Raw genomic sequence first — 23,755 nt, 5'->3', positions numbered from 1 at the left:
TACGTTATCATGATGTATTGTAAACTGCAACTCTGGAGTGATTAAGTTGAAATACAAATGGAATTGTAAGAGGGTGTCCAGCGGGTCCACCCATACGCAAAATATGTCATCTATATAACAACGCCAGTAAATAGAATGTTGCTTAAAAGTAGAGTTGTTGTACAGATTTTTTTCTTCAAAGTATATAGGCATTTGCGTAATGGGGGGGCCACGTTGGACCCCATTGCTGTTCCTTGTAGTTGAAGGTAATATTGGTCTCCAAATAGAAAGAAATTATTGTATAGTACAATATGTAATAGTTCTATTAGGAATCTCTTGTCTTGTTCTGTCTGAGTAGGTGCTCAACTGCCTCCAAACCCTTATCATGTTTTATCGACGTATATAAGCTACATACATCCCATGTTACGAGAATGGCATTTCTGGGTAGGGGAGAGAGAGCTTTAATGGAATCCAGAAATTGTGATGCATCTAATAGGATGGCTGGAGTAGTTTTAATGACCCCTGTTCATGTCTTGCCTGTGTCTATTTTTTATTGTCACTAGTGTATTCTGTACCGTTTCCCTTATGTAATGTAATGTGGTCAGGTAACCATTATTTTGTTATTTTGCAATGTCCTATAACTATGTTTGTATGCAAATAAGGAACTATCAACATTTAAGAACGTGCCTATCTTATGTATGTAACTGTAACTTTAAGCTTATCTCTAACTATATGTGACAATTGCCTGGACACTATGTACTCCCAGGAGTACTTTAGTATCTTATAGTATATGCATCATAGTATCCCAAATTCCTTCAAACACTCTCACTCCTATATCATATATAATTGTGATCCCCTGCTGTACCCCTGACGGCTCATTAACACAACCGTCGGGGGAACGTATGTACAGCCGTAAGTTTGCTACTACTTTCTATGGAGCGGGGCGGGGGTGAGCAGCTCTTTCCCCTTCCTTGTCTTCTGTGCACTGATGTCCTACGGCACAGCGGGCACACGTCAGTGTGAATGTAGCCTAGGCTACATATCTGTACCGTACCGTTTTTTTACGGTTTACATACGGCCACATTGTTTTCTAGGATAAATACGTCCAATCATTTATATTGCCGTTTTTAAGCCCGTACCGTACCGTACCGTATTTTGGCCGTAAAAAAATATAGAGCATGTTCTATTTTAACCCTTATATCTGTCCCGTATGCTCCATAGAAGTCAATGGGAGCGTAAAAATACGGGCTAAATACGGGCTGTTTCCAGGGTGACCAGGATCAAGGGGGGTTGACCTTCCTGTCAGCATTTGCTCTGTGTAGTAGTGGCTGCAGTGTCTGATGAAAATGTCTTTCCTCTCCATGGAGCGTCTTATAGCTCTTGTTCAGGAGAATCCCATTTTGTGGGATAAAAGAGACGAAACATTTTCCGATTGGCTCGAAAGGCCAAAAAGTGGGAGGAGGTGACGGCTCTGTTGCTTCCAGATGATTGGAGTGAGGCGAAGCCTGCAAAGCAGCATAAAGAACTTGGTGAGTGAGATTCAATCCCCTGTCACCAACCTGCCAGTGACCTCTATAGCTTTGTGCATGATAGATGTCACCCCTGCAGCTTTGTGCATGATAGATGTCACTCCTGCAGCTTTGTGCATGATAGATGTCACCGCTGCAGCTTTGTGCATGATAGATGTCACCCCTGCAGCTTTGTGCATGATAGATGTCACCGCTGCAGCTTTGTGCATGATAGATGTCACCGCTGCAGCTTTGTGCATGATAAATGTCACCCCTGCAGCTTTGTGCATGATAGATGTCACCCCTGCAGCTTTGTGCATGATAGATGTCACCCCTGCAGCTTTGTGCATGATAGATGTCACCGCTGCAGCATTGTGTGTGACAGATGTGACCTTCGTTTTTTTTTGGTTTCAACAGTGGGAATCATCACCATGCGCTGGACATCAGCCCGTGATCAGTACAAAAGGGAGAAAAGTCTGCTTGCCAAAAGTGGTAGTGGGACATTAAAGAAGAAACCCTACTTCTACACCAAGTACATGCGTTTCTTGGACGCAGTAATGGATGTGGGAGAGTAAGTATATAAGGTTTTCAAAATGTTAAACATGTTCTATATGTCCAGAGGTGTGTTCTTTCCATCATGCAGAATTATGTCCCTCAACTGAAAAGAATCATTATGCATGATTGACAAAAAAATCCCTTGTATATACATTTTTAATATAATTTTTTTTATCCCACAGTACGGCTGATAACCTGGAGGAATCATCAGCCCCAGAGATGGCAACCTCTCAGGACGAACCGCCCACTGATGTGGAGGACGCGGGTGGAGAGGCTGGTCCCTCCACTCAGGAGCCTCCTGAAGTCCCTGCTCCTTCCACACCACCACCAGCACGTCAATCTGCCACACCAACCCATAGTCGGTGGCGCAGGCCACCGCAGACACAGGAGAGGACAACTGTGGAAAATGTGGCTTTATTCGAAATATTAAATCAGCTAAGAACCCGAAGGGATGACTCCCTAGAGGACGCCTACCTGGCGCCAGAATTAAAAATGGTGTCAGAACATGACATGGCTAACTGCAAAGCGGCACTGTTTTCCGTGGTACAGATTTTCCAAAAAACTGACTATCCTCATAAAAATGAGGTTGGGCTTTAACTGGACCGGCACCGGGAACGTGTTGGAGGCCAACTCCCGCCCAGCCCTCCACGGCCCACTCGTATGTACCCCACCACTGAAGTCCCATCACATACTCAGGCATCAATGGGGGGAATGTCCAGGGAATTTTTTGATTTATAATTTTTTTTTGTTTTTTTTATGTATATAGTTTAACAATTTATTTTCATAAAAGTTATGAAAAAAAAGTAAAGTCTACTGTGTTTATTTGGGAAATAGTTTTTATATAATGCAGTGTGCCACAACCACAAAGGTCTGTGCAGACCGTGTCATTGAGCAATCAAGCTACAAGGATACATGGCCTGCATACACTCATGTGTACAGTGAAATAATCCCTCTCTCCACCCCCACATCCAACAAAACACGATACACAATTTTTTAAAAATATATTTATTTAAACATGATCACTTAACGATGAGGTCTTGGTTAACTCCTTTGACTTATTTTTAACTTGTGGCACAAAATTCACAAATCAAAAATGGGTCAATGAAGTTTTAAGCTCACAACCCACGTCAAGGGGCCCCATCTCTTGCGAGTCCCTACACTAACTACCAAAACCAAAAAGTTGAAAAATAATAAAAAACTGATCTAATAGTTCAGAGCCTCAACGTCCACTAATAGCATCCATCTGCCAGGGAACTGCATCCTCTGAAGAAACAAAGTAGGAGGCAAACTGCTCACGAATAGAGATGAGCGAACATACTCGTCCGAGCTTGATGCTCGATCGAGCATTAGCGTACTCGTAACTGCTCGTTGCTCGGACGAGTATTTCGCCCGCTCGAGAAAATGGCAGCTCCCGCCGTTTTGCTTTTTGGCGGCCAGAAACAGAGCCAATCACAAGCCAGGAGACTCTGCACTCCACCCAGCATGACGTGGTACCCTTACACGTAGATAGCAGTGGTTGGCTGGCCAGATCAGGTGACCCTGGGATAGACTAGCCGCTGCCCGCGCTGCTCGGATCATTCTCTGTCTGGATGCCGCTAGGGAGAGAGCTGCTGCTGGTCAGGGAAAGCGTTAGGGTGTTCTATTAGCTTACTGTTAGGCAGGAGTGATTCTACAACAACCCAACAGCCCTTCTTAGGGCTACAATAATGTTATACTTTTTTTTTTTATTTGCTTGTGGCTGGGCTTGCTGGCACTAGTAGTGCAGCTAGTACCATATTGTGAGGAATTAGCAGGGGGACTTGCTACCGTTGTGTTTAGCTTTTAGTGACACACATATCCACCTCAAACACCAAAGTGGGACAATTTATTAGGGGTTTGATTTCAATTAGGCACAGTTTGCCAGTTTCTTTTTATTTTACGTTTATTTTTTTAATAACTCAGTGTCATCTCATCTTGCATAGTAGTGTGCTTTCATACTTGGCTAGAAAATAGCCATAGGAGAATCCAAACGTCTTACTTACGCCTACAGTAGCGTTATATATATTTGATTTCTGGTTGATCTGCTGGTGGCTGTAGTTGCTGCAGTGCATCTACTAGGAAATTGTGAGCAATTTGTAGTGAGACTTGCGACCACTGTGTTTTGCGCTTAGTGACGCACATATCCATCGCAAAGACCGAAGTGGGAAAATTTATTAGGGCCCGGGGTTGTATTTCAATTAGGCACAGTCTGCCATTTCCTTTTTTATTTTACGTTTATTTTTTTCATAACTCAGCGTCATCTCATCTGGCATAGCAGTGTGCTTTCATACTTGGCTAGAAAATAGCCATAGGAGAATCCAAACGTCTTACTTACGCCTACAGTAGCGTTATATATATTTGATTTCTGGTTGATCTGCTGGTGGCTGTAGTTGCTGCAGTGCATCTACTAGGAAATTGTGAGCAATTTGTAGTGAGACTTGCGACCACTGTGTTTTGCGCTTAGTGACGCACATATCCATCGCAAAGACCGAAGTGGGAAAATTTATTAGGGCCCAGGGTTGTATTTCAATTAGGCACAGTCTGCCATTTCCTTTTTTATTTTACGTTTATTTTTTTCATAACTCAGCGTCATCTCATCTGGCATAGTAGTGTGCTTTCATACTTGGCTAGAAAATAGCCATAGGAGAATCCAAACGTCTTACTTACGCCTACAGTAGCGTTATATATATTTGATTTCTGGTTGATCTGCTGGTGGCTGTAGTTGCTGCAGTGCATCTACTAGGAAATTGTGAGCAATTTGTAGTGAGACTTGCGACCACTGTGTTTTGCGCTTAGTGACGCACATATCCATCGCAAAGACCGAAGTGGGAAAATTTATTAGGGCCCGGGGTTGTATTTCAATTAGGCACAGTCTGCCATTTCCTTTTTTATTTTACGTTTATTTTTTTCATAACTCAGCGTCATCTCATCTGGCATAGCAGTGTGCTTTCATACTTGGCTAGAAAATAGCCATAGGAGAATCCAAACGTCTTACTTACGCCTACAGTAGCGTTATATATATTTGATTTCTGGTTGATCTGCTGGTGGCTGTAGTTGCTGCAGTGCATCTACTAGGAAATTGTGAGCAATTTGTAGTGAGACTTGCGACCACTGTGTTTTGCGCTTAGTGACGCACATATCCATCGCAAAGACCGAAGTGGGAAAATTTATTAGGGCCCAGGGTTGTATTTCAATTAGGCACAGTCTGCCATTTCCTTTTTTATTTTACGTTTATTTTTTTCATAACTCAGCGTCATCTCATCTGGCATAGTAGTGTGCTTTCATACTTGGCTAGAAAATAGCCATAGGAGAATCCAAACGTCTTACTTACGCCTACAGTAGCGTTATATATATTTGATTTCTGGTTGATCTGCTGGTGGCTGTAGTTGCTGCAGTGCATCTACTAGGAAATTGTGAGCAATTTGTAGTGAGACTTGCGACCACTGTGTTTTGGCTTAGTGACGCACATATCCATCGCAAAGACCGAAGTGGGAAAATTTATTAGGGCCCGGGGTTGTATTTCAATTAGGCACAGTCTGCCATTTCCTTTTTTATTTTACGTTTATTTTTTTCATAACTCAGCGTCATCTCATCTGGCATAGCAGTGTGCTTTCATACCGGCTAGAAAATAGCCATAGCAATAGGATAGCATCGTTTGGTTTTAAAAACTAAAAAACACACAAAAAAAAAAAAACACAAAAAAAAGGTAAAAAAAAAATTAAAGTTATAACTCTCATTTTCAAAAAGTTTAACCCGAGGGATAGGGGTAGAGGACGAGGGCGGGGACGTGGGCGTCCAACTACTGCAGGGGTCAGAGGCCGTGGTCCTGGGCGGGGTGAGACACCACCTGCTGATGAGGGAGCAGGGGAACGCCGCAGAGCTACACTCCCTAGGTTCATGTCTGAAGTTACTGGGACTCGTGGTAGAGCACTGTTGAGGCCAGAACAGTGCGAACAGGTGATGTCGTGGATTGCCGACAATGCTTCGAGCAATTTGTCCACCAGTCAGTCTTCCACGCAGTCCACCCATGTCACCGAAATCGGCACTCCTCCAGCTCCTGCACCTCAGCCTCCTCCCCCCTAGTCTGCCCCCTCCCAGCAAAATTTGCCATTTGAACCGGCATACTCTGAGGAACTGTTTTCTGGACCCTTCCCACAGTCACAAACCACTTGTCCGGTTGCTGATGAGCAATTTTCCGATGCCCAGGTTTTCCACCAGTCGCAGTCTGTGGGTGATGATGACCTTGTTGACGTACTGGAAGAAGTGTGTAAAGAGGTGTCCGACGATGAGGAGACACGGTTGTCAGACAGTGGGGAAGTTGTTGTCAGGGCAGGAAGTCCGAGGGGGGAGCAGACTGAGGGATCGGAGGATGATGAGGTGACAGACCCAAGCTGGGTTGAGAGGCCGGGTGAACACAGTGCTTCTGAGACGGAGGAGAGTCCTCGACCAGAACAGGTTGGAAGAGGCAGTGGTGGGGCCAGACGGAGAGGCAGGGCCAGAGCTGGTGCATCAGCGCCAAATGTGTCAACTAGTGAAGCTCCCGTGGCGAGGGCTAGATTTTCAGAAGTCTGGAGGTTCTTTAAGGAAACACCGGATGACCGACGGACTGTGGTGTGCCACATTTGCCAAACCAGGATCAGCAGGGGTTCCACCACTACTAGCTTAACTACCACCAGTATGCGCAGGCATATGAATGCTAAACACCCCACTCAGTGGCAACAAGCGCGTTCACCTCCGGCCGTGCACACCACTGCTCCTTCCCCTGTGTCAGCTGATAGTCAGCCCCCTGCCCAGGACCCTGCCACAAAAACCCCATCGTCGCCTCCACGATCCTCCACAGCATCCACCAGCGTTCAGCTCTCCATACCCCAGACGCTGGAGCGGAAACGCAAATATAGTGCAACCCACCCGCACGCCCAAGCCCTTAATGTGCACATCTCCAGATTGCTAAGCCTGGAGATGCTGCCCTATAGGCTAGTAGAGACCGAGGCCTTTCGCAGCCTCATGGCGGCGGCCGCCCCTCGGTATTCGGTCCCCAGCCGCCACTACTTTTCCCGATGTGCCGTCCCAGCCCTGCACCAGCACGTGTCAGACAACATAATCCGTGCCCTGACCAACGCCGTTTCTGACAAGGTCCACCTGACCACGGACACGTGGACGAGTGCTGCCGGGCAGGGCCACTATATATCGCTGACGGCACATTGGGTTAACTTGGTGGAGGCTGGGACCGAGTCTGACCTGCGCCTGGTCATATACTGCCGACGCCGAGGATTGCGGGGCCTACCTCGGTCCAGGTGTTTCAGGCCTACTATGCCTCCTCCTCCTCCCACCCCTCCTCCACCTCCTCCTTCGAACGACCATCCGTGGGCATGGCGCCATCAGTCGGTAGCTCTAGGCACAGCAGCAGTGCCGTCGCTAAGCGACAGCAGGCGGTGCTGAAACTGCTGAGCCTAGGCGATAAAAGGCACACCGCCCAAGAACTATTACAGGGCATCACGGCGCAGACTGATCTGTGGCTGGCACCGCTGAACCTGAAGCCAGGCATGGTTGTGTGTGACAACGGCCGTAACCTGGTGGCGGCTCTGCAACTCGACAGACTGACACATGTGCCATGCCTGGCCCATGTGTTAAATCTCATAGTTCAGCGTTTCCTCAAGACATACCCCAATCTGTCTGATTTGCTCACGAAGGTGCGCCGCATCTGTGCGCATTTCAGGAAGTCCAGCACAGATGCTGCCACTCTCAGGGCAGCGCAGCGCCGCCTCCAACTGCCCGCTCACCGACTGTTGTGCGACGTGCCCACGAGGTGGAATTCAACACTGACCATGTTATCCAGAGTTTACCAGCAGCGCCGAGCGATTGTAGACTGCCAGATGTCAACTTCCACCAGAACTGGTAGTCAGGTCAGTCAGCTTCCTCAAGTCTACAATGAGGAGTGGACGTGGATGTCTGATATCTGTCAGGTGCTGAGTAACTTTGAGGAGTCAACACAGATGGTCAGTGGCGATGCCGCCATCATCAGCCTCACCATCCCGCTGCTTGGCCTGTTGAAAAACTCTCTGGTCAGCATGAAGTCGGAAGCTTTGCGCTCCTCACAAGAGACGGGGGAAGAAGATTCCCTTGTTGATAGCCAAAGCACCCTTAGGTCTGTTTCTCAGCGCATATCGGAGGAGGTGGAGGAGGATGAGGAGGAAGAGGAGGAGAATGTTGGCGAGACACAAGAGGGGACCATTGTTGAGTCCTTCACTGTTGAGCGTGTATGGGCAGAAGAAGAGGAGTTGGAGGAGTTGGAGGAGGAGGAAATGGACAGTCAGGCCAGTGAGGGGAGTGAATTCTTACGCGTTGGTACTCTGGCGCATATGGCAGATTTCATGCTAGGCTGCCTATCCCGTGACCCTCGCGTTCAAAGAATTTATTCCAGCACCGATTACTGGGTGTTCACTCTCCTGGACCCACGGTACATGCAAAATCTTTCCACTCTCATCCCTGGAGAGGAAAGGAGTGTGAGAATGCATGAATACCAGCAGGCCCTGGTGCACAAGCTGAAACAGTATTTCCCTTCTGACAGCGCTAGCGGCAGAGTGCGTAGTTCTGCGGGACAAGTAGCGAGGGAGAGTAGGCGAGCAGGCAGCTTGTCCAGCACTGGCAAGGGTACGCTTTACAAGGCTTTTGCCAGCTTTATGTCACCCCAGCAAGACACTGTCACCTGTCCCCAGTCTCGGCAGAGTAGGGCTGATCTTTACAGAAAGATGGTGAGGGAGTACGTAGCTGACCATACCATCGTCCTAAATGATCACACAGCTCCCTACAACTACTGGGTTTCAAAGCTGGACATGTGGCACGAACTGGCGCTGTACGCCTTGGAGGTTCTTGCCTGCCCTGCCGCTAGCGTCTTGTCCGAGCGGGTTTTCAGTGCAGCTGGTGGCATCATCACCGATAAGCGTACACGCCTGTCGACTGACAGCGCTGACAGGCTGACGCTTATCAAGATGAATAAAGCCTGGATTTCTCATAATTTCCAATCTCCACCAGGTGAAGGAAGCTCAACCTGAATAATTTATGCACTCCTCCTCCTCATTTTCCTCCTTCTCCTCCTCTTTGTACAGTAAAGCAGAGGAAACTGGCTATTTTTTTACAGGGCCCACTGGCTCTAACTATAGTACTTTATGCATTTAATTTTTATGGAGGGCCACCGACCCGGTCCTCTGTTTTAAACAATTTTTGGGAGTGCCACATACAGGCACTCAATCTATTCAATTTTTCTGGAGGGCCACCTACCTGCTCCTCTGGTTTGAAAACTTTTTTGGACTGCCACATACAGGCACTCAATCTATTCCATTTTTATGGAGGGCCACCTACCTGCTCCTCTGGTTTGAAAACTTTTTTGGACTGCCACATACAGGCACTCAATCTATTGAATTTTTATGGAGGGCCACCTACCTGCTCCTCTGGTTTGAAAACTTTTTTGGACTGCCACATACAGGCACTCAATCTATTCCATTTTTCTGGAGGGCCACCTACCAGCTCCTCTGGTTTGAAAACTTTTTTGGACTGCCACATACAGGCACTCAATCTATTCCATTTTTATGGAGGGCCACCTACCTGCTCCTCTGGTTTGAAAACTTTTTTGGACTGCCACATACAGGCACTCAATCTATTCCATTTTTATGGAGGGCCACCTACCTGCTCCTCTGGTTTGAAAACTTTTTTGGACTGCCACATACAGGCACTCAATCTATTCCATTTTTCTGGAGGGCCACCTACCTGCTCCTCTGGTTTGAAAACTTTTTTGGACTGCCACATACAGGCACTCAATCTATTCCATTTTTATGGAGGGCCACCTACCTGCTCCTCTGGTTTGAAAACTTTTTTGGACTGCCACATACAGGCACTCAATCTATTGAATTTTTATGGAGGGCCACCTACCTGCTCCTCTGGTTTGAAAACTTTTTTGGACTGCCACATACAGGCACTCAATCTATTCCATTTTTCTGGAGGGCCACCTACCTGCTCCTCTGGTTTGAAAACTTTTTTGGACTGCCACATACAGGCACTATCCAAATTGAATTGTCTCCATAGCAGCCTCCACACGTTGTCTCCATTGCTACCTCCAAAAGTCGTCCATATAGCTGCCTCCATACATCGTCACTTTATCAAACGAGGTGTGTCAGGCCGAAATTTGGGTTGTTTTCATGGATTCCATATCAAAGCTGTTAACTTTGTCGCCACCCTGCTGTGTTATCCACAAAATACACTGGTAAACTTTTACCATTTACGGATATTATTTCAGCGCTTCTTGCGCATCTGTTTACATTCCCCTCACCCGCCATATCCTAAACTTATAAGAACGCTACTACACTTGATCTTATACAAAAGGTTCTTAGAAGTGCTGTTTGGGGAGTAGCCTAGAGACAGGGGCTTGGATTGGCGAAAGCTCGCCTGGCAGCGGAGCGCCAGCTCCATGCCAAGAACCAACTAACATAGTTTTTAACTGCAGCACCTTTAATCTACTACTAGTTCACTGCCTCCATACATGGCCGCCTTATCAAACGTGCTGTGTCAGGCAGAATTTTGGGTTGTTTTCATGGCTTCCACAACAAACTTGTTAACTTTGTCGCCACCCTGCTGTGTAATCCTCAAAATATACTGGCAAACTTTTACCATTTACGGATATTATTTCAGCGCTTCTTGCGCATCTGTTTACATTCCCCTCACCTGCCATATTCCAAACTTATAAGAACGCTACTACACTTAACTTGGTGCAGGCTGGGACCGAGTCTGACCCTGGGGCTGGTCATATACTGCCGACGCAGAGGATTGCGGGGCCTACCTCGGTCCAGGTGTTTCAGGCCTACTATGCCTCCTCCTCCTCCCACCCCTCCTCCACCTCCTCCTCCTCCTCCGAATTACCATCCGTGGGCATGGCGCCATCAGTCGGTAGCTCTAGGCACAGCAGCAGTGCCGTCGCTAAGCGACAGCAGGCGGTGCTCAAACTGCTGAGCCTAGGTGATAAAAGGCACACCGCCCAAGAGCTATTACAGGGCATTCCGCATCAAACTTGTTAACTTTGTCGCCACCGTGCTGTGTAAGCCACAAAATATACTGGAAAACTTTTTTCATTTACGGATATTATTTCAGCGCTTCTTGCGCAGATGTTTACATTCCCCTCACCCGCCATATCCCAAACTTATAAGAACGCTACTACACTTGATCTTATACAAAAGGTTCTTAGAAGTGCTGTTTGGGGAGTAGCCTAGAGACAGGGGCTTGGATTGGCAAAAGCTCGCCTGGCAGCGGAGCGCCAGCTCCATGCCAAGATCCAACTAACATAGTTTTAACTGCAGCACCTTTAATCTACTACTAGTTCACTGCCTCCATACATGGTCCCCTTATCAAACGAGCTGTGTCAGGCAGAATTTTGGATTGTTTTCCTGGCTTCCATGTTAACTTTGTCGCCACCCTGCTGTGTAATCCACAAAATATACTGGCAAACTTTTATCATGTACCGATATTATTTGAGCGCTTCTTGCTCATCTCCTTTGGTTCCTCTCTGCCACCCATTGGTTTGAAGCCTGAGTCCATTTAGGGTATGTTGCCATGCCACTCTCTAGCCTGCTGCTGCTGCCGCTGCCTCTGCATGCCGTCCCCTATAGTGTCAGGGTCAATTATTGGATGTTTTAGATGCTATCTAGCCTCATTCGGTCACTCTGTCATGGCCATGCTGTTGCCCATAATTTTGGCATAATGGTGCGATTAAGCAGCCTCAGAGGCATCCATGCATGCTGTCCCTGCTGTTTCCTGTCCATTTCCGTGGTGTTTCCATCCTTTTCTGAGGTTCCCAGGTGTTTGGCCAAGCTTCCCTGTGCAGAGCCTTGGTCCCCTTGAAAAATGCTCGAGTCTCCCATTGACTTCAATGGGGCTCGTTACTCGAAACGAGCACTCGGGAAAAGTTCGTCTCGAATAACGAGTACCCGAGCATTTTAGTGCTCGCTCATCTCTACTCACGAACAAACAATCCAGCCGCTCCGGGTCGTCCTTGGAGAGTGTTGTCCAGGGGGATAGACGCTGTTGGATGTTGTCCCTCCAGTTCACCATCTGAAGCACCATCGTGGATCCGAACGAAATTGTGAAGAATAACGCAGGCTTGCACTACCTTCTTAATATTGTCCGGGTCCATCTGAATTGAGCTACGTAGAACCCGCCACTTGTTGCTTAGAATCCCAAAAGCACACTCCACGTACCGTCTCGCACAAGTGAGCCGGTAATTGAAAATGCGCCTTCGTTCATCCAAACCACGCCGAGGGAATGGTCGCAACACATGACGGGAAAGTCCAAAGCCTTCATCAGCGACGATCACAAATGGTGCAGGAGGCCCAGTTGATCCAGGTAGACATCTTGGCTCTGGAAGGGCGAGCTGGTTGGAGCGAAGCCGTTCACCCATTCTGGAAGCCCTGAAGATCGCTGCATCCACAGAACTTACATAGGCCCCAATGTCCACAATTATAAACTTGTAGTCACTGTCAGCCAAAGCCAACAAGACCACAGAAAAATATTGTTTATAATTGAAGAATTGGGACCCTGAGTGAGCCGGCTTCTTTACACGGATGTGTTTCCCATCCAGCGCCCCAATGCAATTTGGAAACTGTGCAGATTCCTGGAAACCACCCGAAATCCGGATCCAGTCTTCAGCAGTAAGCTCAGGCATCACCGCAGCTTTCAATCGCTCCCATATCACTTCGCAGGTCGCTCGCACGATCATTGAAATGGTGGAAACACCCAGCAGAAACTCATAATGCAGTGAAGCAAACGAGTTCCCAGTGGCAAGAAACCTAAAAAAAAAAAAATACATTTAATATTTAAACACACAGTCCATCTTGAAATAATGAAACGTATGTACTAGGAAAAACTTACCGCAGTGTCAGGATGAGCCGTTCCTCTGGTGTGACGGACCGCCTCATGTTGGTATCCTGTAACCGAAGCCCCGATCGCAGGTCCTCCAAAAGACGGTGAAACGAGGTGACAGTCATCCGAACGTAGCTGTGAAACTTGTCCGGATGCTGCCGCAGGTCAGTGTACAAGTTCCTGAAGTGACCCCTCCTAGGCCGCTCAGCGACAATGGGATGAATCCAAAACCGCCGGGTTCTCTTCCGCTCCTCCGCCTGCATTGCCAAACGCCTTCGGAGAATCGTCACAAGGGCCCAGTCCAGGAGCAGATCATCAGTGGGATTGTATGACATCGCTGGAGCTAAAAACGCCAGAAACCAAAGCCAAAAGAAGCAATGGAGTCTAACCTCGCTCTCAGAAATGGCAAAATGGAGTCTGGGCCGGTCAGGTGACCAAATTTGGGGTTGGACAAGCTTTTGTCATCATTTTGTCATCATTTTTCAGAATTTGCCAGCCCACCGTATTTTATACGGACACGGTACGGATACGGGTGACATACGTGCACATACGGATGAAAAACGGTCCGTATATACGGCCACTTACGGCCCGTAAATTCGGGACTGGAGAAATCATACGGTCCTGTGAATGTAGCCTAACACTGATATCTCCGTCTCTAACAGCCCCTGACCAGCAAAGTTTGGCTGTTTGGTTTGGCTGTTCATTATTTGTGCCACAAACAGAGGAAGGGATACACGGGTTTAGAATAGTGAATAGAAAGAGGATTTCTAAAATTTTTATATTTGTGCACTTAACAATTAAACAAAGTTGATTGCTCTGAATTCAATAATGTAAGTAAATTCATTACGTATTCCTATGAAAACATGTGATGGTATTAGTTAATAGTTATGCATAATTTGCTGAAGCCTTAGACCTGAGAAAGGAGTAGTGTGAGAAATATTTTATGGAAATCAATTTACTATAAAATACAGAAGTCTGAAGTGCAGTGCTTTGGCTTTTCTTTCAATATTGTTATCTATACTCAGACATCCAGGATCAGAACCACAAAGAATTAATGTATGTAGCTATATGGGTGTAGCTATATAATGTAAACTAGGTGTAATGTATTAGTTCTCATGACTGACACCTGAAGATCATGATGTGACAGGTGATTCTTACAAATACACATTGCATTCATATTCAAGTAACTATAAATATATTGAGCAGTAGGGTAGAAGATATCAACTTTTTTGAAAAGATCAGAAAATGGATTGCGGTACAAATAAGCTCTATCATGTCCATTGCTTTGATTCCAGAAAACATCTAGATCAGTACTTTTCAGACAGTGCACAAAAGATCTTTGGAGAGGATTCCTTGAAATTTCCCATTGAGAACCTTACAGAAACTTTCTCATTGGGTATGTATTTTTCTATATTTATTTAGTTTTAAATGTTTATTCTTTTACTGCATAATAATTTACATCATTACAACACAAAATGTATATCAAGTTAAATTATGTATGCTTAAAGGGGTATTCCCATCTGGGCATTCACATTTAATTAAATTCATTTGCCATATGTCCCGGCTGTGGGACATTTCTTCAATTTCTTCAATTGGATGTTATTAAAAGACATGTTCCTGTGTGAAGATAATTTCTCATAAATGTAGCCATGTTGTTCCTTAGAAACGAGATAGATTCCTCGGATCCGATCACCTCACATTTTGGCAGCGGTGGCCAGAAATGCGCTATTGAGTCCTGCCTGACCACCTGGATTCAGTGATCATTGCCACAAGACGGCTGTGGGACCTGCAGTAACTGCCAGACACTTTATATACAAAAACGTTTTGTTTCTTTCTACAATCCCTCCAGCAGAAGTGGTCGTTACCAAGGACACAGTCTTGTTTCTAAGGAAAAATATGACCATATTTATGACAAATTATCTTCACACAGGAACATTTTTTCTAACATCTAACTGAAGAAATGTTTATATATGGCAGATCAATGAAAATGAATGTGAATGCCCAGATGAGAGTACCCCTTTAAGTCAATACTCATCCGCTACTTTATGGCTGGAAGGGATTGGTGGGGAGAGGTAATAAGAGAAAAGGAAAATTATAAATTAATTAATTATAAATGAGTTTATACAACTAAATACTTCCCAAGTCATCTTTTATCAACTAGACAGGGACAACCTGATAGTTTTCAATACAGACATAAAAAAATATAAGCCTTGGTTTATTCATTAATATATACAGTAACTGTCATTTCAGATCCTTTTAATATTGTGTGTGTGGAGAGGGTTAATTTTTCTAAAATAGTTGTGAAATTCTGCAAAGGTTGCAAATTGCCCTTTAGCAATGACTTTACTTAGCTGTAAAGTCAGAACCTTCTCTCTCACCTTTTTTTTCAAAATTTCTAAAAATTTCTAAAAGTTCTTTCAAAGTTTTAAATTTTCTGCTTTTCAGGTAGATAGTCATAGCATCCAAACAACTTCATAACTAACATTTCCTAAGTGTCTTTTTTTTATCAGCATGACTTTTTATGCATTCTCTTTTTTCTAGGTTGTTAGGAGGTTCAGAATTTTGAGTGCAATTTTTCTAATTTTTATGAAAATCGCTAAAACCTGTAGAGGCACCTGCTCAGGTTTAAGTGACTTTGAGAGGCCTAAATAACAGTAAAACCCCATAAATAATGCCATTCCAAATTTACTCCCCTCAATGTATGAAAAGTCAAATTTAAGAAGTTAGTTAACCCTTTTGATGTTTCACAGGGGTAAAAAAAATGTCAATCATTTTGACCAAAAATTAAACACAATGTATTAAATGACAAAAGACTCCACAAAATTTTATACCCAAACTTCCAAGTATACCCCATATATGTTGGTAAACTGGCAAAAATGTTTATTAATTTATTTTTTATTTTAGAAAAAAATCTATAAATCAATATGCTTATGAATACAGTACATCATAGATTACAAACAAAGAAGAAAAAAAAGCTGCAACAAAGATTAAATATGATGTACCTTTACATTTATTGCCCATTGCCCCAAATCCACCCATTTCTGCCTTGCTGACCACTATGGCATTTTTTTTTAAATGTAGGCATATGGGGGATTATTTTTTGCAGGATTTGATCCACTTTTCAGGTATATCATCTAGGGATATTCAGTAGCTAGTAATGAGATTTTATTAACTCTTTCTTAATGGTGGTTAAAAAAAATCATTAATTCTGGTTTAGGGTTTTTAGCTTTTTTCCCCATCTGTTCAACCTACAGTAAAAATAACATGTTATCTTTATTCTATGTGTCCACGATCACAGCAATACCCCATTTATACAGTTTTTTTTATGGTTGTCTTGTTTTGCAGTATATAGAACTCATTGGGACACATTTACTAAGCTCTGTTTTCTGTCGGACTTTGCACATTTTTTCTTGTGCAAACTATATGCAACATAAATTTCTGCACTCAAGGGGGCATTCTGGTGCTCAGTTGGATCGTGCGCCAGATTTAACATGCAAAGTCCAACAGAAGTGTATTACACCCGCTATCTTAATGGTGCACGAAAAAAGTGATGCACTAATGGAACAGCGCAGATGGTGCCAGATTCATGAAGAACAGGTGCCAGAATCTGGAGCACTTAGTAAATTCTTAGTAAATTTGTACATTTGGCCCATTTTGTAAGAAATTCACTTGTTTTTGCATCATCATATATTATTGGGCATAACATTTTTATTTTTTCATTTACAGAGCTTTTTAGGGCTTGTTTCTTATGGGACAAGCTGTACTTTGTATTGGTATCATGTTGTGGCAAATTATTACTTTTTCATCACTTTTATTCTGAGGTCAGATGTAAAAATATGATTATTTTTGTATTTTTTTACGGTGTTCACCGTAAGGGCTCAGTGAGAATTTTATTTTATTGTACGGGGTATGACTGACATGGTGATACAAAATATGCCGGTTTTTTTTTGTGATTTTTACTTTTTTATGTTGTATTCCATTTGTATAGGGGAATTCTATTTTTTTTTGTAATAATTTCTTTATTTTTTTTATTTTTAAACTTTTTTTTGACTGTTTTAGTTTGGCCTAGGGTGGTACACAAACAAGTGATCATTTGAATTGCAGCATATTACATGGTCATCAGCATTGTCAGCTTGTCCTTTTAAGACAATCCTAACAGGCTTCTATGAAGGCAGTCCTGGGGTCTGTCATGGGACCTCAGAGCTGCCATAGCAATGATCATCCCTGTAATGTCCGGTAGACGTTGCAGTCACCATGACCGCAACATCCATCGGGTTAAGCAGCTAGGATTACGATAGTCGCGATCCCAGCTGTTACTGCTGGAACCCGGTTTCAGATGCTGCCCGGATCCTGCGGTGATTGCAAAGGCTCAGCTTCTGAGACCGGTTGAAAACCATGACTTAACCAAACCTCATGCTGTGGCAAGTACCTGCACACTATGACATACAGCTATAGCAGGATGCAGGAAAGAGGTTAATGCCTTGTTTTCCCATAGTAGATACAAGTCATTAGGGCTCATTTACTAAGGGTTGTGGTGCACCCTTTAGTCAGACTGTGCACCTTTTTTGGGGCTAAACAGGTATTTAATAAGTGTCTGCGCTGAGATTGTGTCACACCTGACACTTTTTGTGGCGCAACTGTGCTGCCTTCCATGCGACACAAATGAGGAGGCGTGCCGTCGGACAGTCCGACTGATTCAAAATGAGCGCAGTATTTAACTTTTAATTTTATGTTATTACATAGTACAGTTGGTAAAAGACATTATCGTCATGTACACCAAGTATTGGACAAGTTAAGGGACTTTTAACATTTCACTCTTTATACTATTTCTCTACAGGTCACATTAAAGGAGATATCTTGATAGACCTCAGCAAGGGTTCCCCAGTTCATCATCTGTACTCAGCATGTGACTTTTTTAAACACCTAATAGTGCTGAAGATGAAAGACAGATGCATCCTGGAGCTGAAGAGATGGGTGGATACACGCACAGGAGCATTCGACTGGTGTCATGCTGCACAACTTCATGCAGACATAGAAGGAAAAAGGTGAAGGATTTGTTCAAAAATAGTGAGATTGATACAACTTTAGAAAAAGAAATAAATTAAATATCTACAAGAGTCTCAGGCAGGTTATCTTTTACCTCTTTTTATATTAAAGCATAATCATCATTTCAGATACTTTTTTATATCTATAGTTGGGGAATGTGGTGAACATTTTTGTAATATAATTTATTAACAAATTCTTCTTAGTTTGCCATTGGCAACTAGAACAGTTTTTCCCTCAGATACTTCTTATAAATCTTCCCGTGTGTGTCTATGAAGGCTGCATGAACTTACATATAATAACCCTTAGTTTATTTAAACATCTCTGGCAGTGGGGATTAGAGACTGCTGGTGGAATGTCACTTCAGAAAACCCCTGTCTTTGGTTCTGTAGAAATTCGTCTTAAAGGGGTGTTCTCACGATCACAAGTTAGGCCCTATTCACAGAAAAGAGCCTAACTTGCTGATTTGGGGGATCTCAGTGATGAGACCCCTACAGATCACAAAAACAAGGGGCCCGATGGGGTTCACATACCTCCGTTGGACCCCTTATCTCTCCATCAGAGTAATGGAGCAGACGGCCGCACACGACCGTTATGCTCCAATAATCTCTATGGAGCTGACGGAAATCGACACTTCTGATAAATCTCCCCCAAGAATCTCATCTTTCATATTGCATCAGGTTTATAATTCAGGGAGCTACAGAACTGGAAATAATTGTTAAAGAAAATGCAAGCTACAGATAAAAATTCAATTGCACTTTTTCCTAATTGTCTGTATCTCTGGCTATGTAGCTCACAAAGCCACAAGCCTGATAAAAACTGAAAGATGAGATTCTTATCTTTAATATGACCCCAAGGGGGTCATTTATCTTTATTTTTGTCTGTCTTTTTTGAGACTTATTTTGGCTCTTTGCAATTTTTGTGTCTTTTTAAGGACTTTTTGAAATGTGCATTGAAGTTCACTGGACATTTGTTTATTATCAGTAATACACATTTATCTTATGTGCTAAAAGTCGCAAATGACATTTAGATTTTCAAATTGTCAAAAAATTGCTCCATTTTTGTCGCAAAAAACTCCAGACGAAGCTATACTTAAGGAAAACTTAGAAAATGGAAAGAAGTGCCTTGAGAAATTTGTGCAATATTTTTGAGACATTTGTGATAAAAAAAAGCTGTAAACCCCCCCATTTAACAAAAGGAAAAGGTGAGAATTATAAAATACCAAAGAAGCTTACGGAAAAAAGACAAAAACAAGCAAAAACACACGGAGATAAGATAAATGACCTCACATGTTTCTAGATACTAGGAGTGTCCTCCAAACTTGACTGATCTCAAGTCATATGTCACTCTTCTCTGTTCATTTTGAAAGACGGAATTCTAGAAACAATATTTCATACCCTACCTGAGGGGTTGGTAGTTTAAATGGGGTAAAATATGGTGACATGGTCCCTTTAAGACCTTTTTAACTAATTGTTGAGCTCATGGTAAAAGTTACCTCTGAGTAAAAATCATATACAGTGTAAATAGGATAACAGTTGTAGAGCTCTGTACACTCAGCATAAGGCCACTGGTACTTTATATACTGGATAGAAGTAGTAGTACTTGGCTGTGACTATACTGTATATGCACAATAGGAAAAGATAAACTGTGTTGTGCCCTTATATACAAGACTGAAAAAGAAAAATTGTGATGTACCCTTAGGTTACATTCACACTAACGTATGGGGGACGTATATACGGCCGACGTATATACGGCCGATATGAGTCCCCCATACACTTCTATGGGCGCACGGCACCCTACGGGAGCGGTACGGTGCAGCACACGTGCGGCACCATACCGTTCCGTACCCGGGAAAAAGATAGGACCTGTCCTATCTTTTCCCGTAATACGTCGCCGTGCGCCATAGGTTGCTATGGAGAGGGGCGGGGCTGAGCTGCGCTCACCTCCTCCTCCTCTCCCCGTACACTGCCGTTGCCCGCTACGGTACGGTACGGGTGGGCAACGGCAGTGTGAATATAGCCTTATACTGTATATTGGATTGGAGTAGTAAATACAGGATACAAGTAGCTGTACTGTTGTTTGTCCAAATATTTAGGATATTGGTAGTAGTAATAGGATTAACCCATATTCTATATGTAGGACAAGAGTAGAAAGACTTTTGAATCAAGTCTACCACCTCCCCAAGAATTATAATCCATTAGCAGAATTTTACAGAGAAATGTGATTTCAAAATTACTGTTATTATTTCTCTGCACTCTCTCCCCCATCTCAGAACACACAGGGTATTATGTATGATAGGGGGTGCTCTGGGGGCCGTGTAAGAGCCCTGGAGGGCCTCTGGCTGTGAGAACCGTGGAACACTTGCACTTGATCTGCGGTTTATGTATATTTATAGTCTTTTATGTTTATGTTTATTTGTGGGTGTGGCTTGTCTTATTGTTTATTGGTTTGGTTGAGGGTGTGACAATCGGTTGGGTGGGGGTTGTAGTATTTGGTGTTTATACATTTTGGTGTATTTTAAATTATTGTTTTTGCTAGGAGTGAATGTGGCTGGACCAGCAGGTAAGATATTGTATATATTTTGTATATATTATATATTATGTTTGGTTTGAATTGTTATGTTTTTTTATTTTTATATAAAATAAAAGATCTACAGATATAAACCAGTGGTAGATTTCCACTGCATTCAACATTATATTCATCTGGAGGATGCAGATAAGGTTGAAGTTGGAACTATCAGGAGGCCCTTGCTGCCACTGAGTCTGGTGCAGCTGCACCCTTTGTCATATGTTTAACATAGCAGACCTGGTTAAATTTACCAGTATCCGCTAGTACTAAAAGCCAACATACTACTATACTTCCATGCTTCTATTGATGTTGAATGCAAGATAATGGGGGAGATTTAACAATGTGTCCCAGGTTCACCAGTCTCTAGCTGGAAAACACTTGTTGTTGTGCCAGATTTAACACGGTCCTGATGAATTCTGGTGCATGATAAGACGGTTGGGTCCTACTTTAGACCTACTTTTAGTTGGTCTAAACTGTGCGCCAGAATTTTGGGCGCACGGACGGTTTCCCATAATCCACGCCACTTTCTCGTCAGACCACACCCATTTTCCTGAAGGCCACGCCCCTTATTCGGACAAGTCGGAAAGCTGCCAAAAAATGGTCTAAAAGCCATGATAACTGTGGTGTAGGGCATTTTAGGCAGTGTTTTAGGCGCAAAAACACCAGAGTTTTGGCACAAGTACATTAATACATCCCCCCAATAACTTTCTTAATTTCTTTTATTCTTTCAGTGATCATTTAGAAGACAAAGAAGGAAAAGTGAGATCAGCGCTACAACATGTTGTGAAATGTGACCTTGAGAGAGAAAATGTAACAGAGCCGATAGATTTACCTCCAGCCGATTGTATCATTAGCGCCTGGCTTCTAGATGTTATCAGCAAAGGCAGAGATGACTACATAAGAAATCTGAGGAAGTTCTCAAGATTGCTAAAACCTGGGGGACACCTCATATTACTTGGGCTTCTAGATGCTACTTATTTTATCATTGGGGAAGACAAGTTTCATATTTTCAAATATGATGAGCATTTTGCCAGGAAAGCTCTAATTGGAGAAGGTTTTTCAATAGATTCCTGTGTGGTTAAAAAGAGAAAAGCTGAGAGTGATCTTATGGACTATAAACGGGTCATATTCATTGTCGCGCACAAGGCGACTTAAGGGCTCTTTTAAAGTGGCTTTGTTTTTCACATCCGGGCCTCAGGATGCAGTCACACATTGCAGTTAAAACTGCATCGCAATCAGCTTTGGGGTGGTTTTAGGTGCATTTTGGTTAATTTAACAGGTGAAAGACATTTCTTGAACAAGTTATTGACATTTGTGGAACGGGTTTCCCCTTCAAAATCAAATTCGCCCCTTCAGTTCATGTTTTTCACCTAGTAAATTAACACAAGTGCACCTAAAACCACTTAAAGGGGTATTCCGGGAATATGAACATCTGACACAAAAACCCTTGATGATATAAATAAATGAATACAACAATACTCAGTGTCATTAGTCACAAAACGGAGCTAAAATAATATGATTTTATGATTTACAAAATTTATGGCCTCTCTAAAGTAGGTGGAGATATCACTAAGATGGCCGCCACTGGAAACTACAAGTTCCATGATCCTTTAGTTCTCAGTAAGTCCTCCTACCACTTATGCTCTGCTAACAGTGATGATGTAACAGGTTTTCTTCCTCTGTTACCATAGTAATGATGTGTAACTGCCATCACCACAACACTGGCCATACTGGCAGCACTGCAACCAACCGACTACAGCCAAACATAGTGGTGATCACATGACCCTGCCCAGGCAGGTACAGGACATGTGATGTGGACATGTGACCAGCAGCCATCTTCTTTTCTGCGACGGACCACGCAGAGGAAATTAACGGACTGATTAAAGGGCCAGTAGCATTTTAATTCTTCATTACAGTCTATGCCACCAGCATTTTCTGCTAAGGGGAGCAACATTTTAAATAACAACTAATTACACATTAGCTTATATTTTGAGTGCCCACTTGTATATGAATTATGCTGATTCCTGGAATACCCCTTTAATAACTGATTGCGATGCAGTTGTAACTGTCAATGATTTCCACCGATGCCTCACAAGCCATTGTTTTCAATGGGTGTTTCCACAGTGGCTTATGTTTTTCAATGATCCATTCTCCATGGTAAAAATTATGAACCCTATCCTACTTTTTTCAGAAGGAAATAAAAGTAGAAAAAAAAAAAATGAAAATGTTTTCACTGATGTAACTGAGAAACCAGGTGTTATGACACAACGGAGACAAAATGCAATAGGCGCGCAACCCCAACGCCATTGTGAAGTCTGAGGATGCGTTCACACATGGTGTTTGCATTGCGTGTACCGACAAAATACCAGGTGCTGGTTACAGATCGCATGTGTTTCACTGGAAACGCAGATGCTATCAGGACGAGCCCCTCCCCAGGCATTTGCATTTCAATGTAAAAGCAATGTAAATACAATGTGTGAACGGACCCTCAGGGTGTGATCACACGCACAGCTTTGATTTAGTTAAGAAACAAATCAAAATGCACAGGAGCGTGCCACAGCCCAATCTCATATGCATTTCTATGAAGACACATGCGATCGGTAAGCAGCACCCGGTGTCTTGCACTTAAACACCAAACAGGGGTTGATAACCGATCACATGTGCAACATCCTCCACCGGGGCCTCGCCTTTTCTTATGGGCCTGGGCCCAGAATTCTGGAGTGGCTGGCTAGTGGGCCTTGATATGAGAGGCCGGAGGGCTGACCTACAGCCTGGCAGGTCTCCAGCAGGTGGTGTTTGCAAGAAATATGGATGGAGAGGCTGATGCAATGGTTTCTCCCTGGGGCAACCCCTGAGGTGTATGTAGGTTGAGTCCCTGGTTAATGGGTGGCGGAACCCATGGTGGTAAGCAGCCATATTCAGGGATCAGATAGAGGCAACATTGTGCAAATCAACTTACTGTTCTTTATTGAACAGCAGGCAATTGCCCAAAAACGGTTACCAGCAGGTTTTGGTTGCTCGAGTGGTCATGGAAAGTGGTCCACAGGAATGGTGCACACAGCCTGAGTACATGCAGGCTAGGATAGTTGAGGTGGAGCTGTGCTCAAGTTGTGGAAGCTGCTGCTCTGGGCTAGAGTCTCCAGACTAGCCCTAAGTGTCAGGTTTGGGGTTTGTATCTTAGG

At 43.7% G+C, this 23,755-nt stretch overlaps 1 protein-coding gene across 1 annotated transcript; it reads left to right on the top strand.

The window, feature by feature from the left end:
• Nucleotides 1–14,095: 14,095 nt before the first annotated feature.
• On the top strand, nt 14,096–22,714 carry LOC140065772 (nicotinamide N-methyltransferase-like). Its single transcript, XM_072113345.1, has 3 exons — nt 14,096–14,358; nt 17,800–18,007; nt 21,305–22,714. Exons 1-3 carry the CDS (start codon nt 14,208–14,210, stop codon nt 21,726–21,728), a joined length of 783 nt encoding a protein of 260 aa, XP_071969446.1. The 5' UTR covers nt 14,096–14,207; the 3' UTR covers nt 21,729–22,714.
• Nucleotides 22,715–23,755: the final 1,041 nt, after the last annotated feature.

Source organism: Engystomops pustulosus, chromosome 6 (assembly GCF_040894005.1).
Source record: "Engystomops pustulosus chromosome 6, aEngPut4.maternal, whole genome shotgun sequence".
NCBI classification, from domain to species: Eukaryota; Metazoa; Chordata; class Amphibia; order Anura; family Leptodactylidae; genus Engystomops; species Engystomops pustulosus.
This window is presented reverse-complemented; position numbering and strand designations above follow the sequence as displayed.

What these genes read in the sequence shown, in the direction of transcription:
- LOC140065772 (XM_072113345.1), top strand. Translation starts at nt 14,208, where the DNA reads ATGGATTGCGGTACAAATAAGCTCTATCATGTCCATTGCTTTGATTCC. An exon ending in TACAGAAACTTTCTCATTGG is followed by an intron (nt 14,359 to 17,799) that starts GTATGTATTTTT and finishes ATTTCTCTACAG; the next exon opens with GTCACATTAAAGGAGATATC. An exon ending in GCAGACATAGAAGGAAAAAG is followed by an intron (nt 18,008 to 21,304) that starts GTGAAGGATTTG and finishes TTATTCTTTCAG; the next exon opens with TGATCATTTAGAAGACAAAG.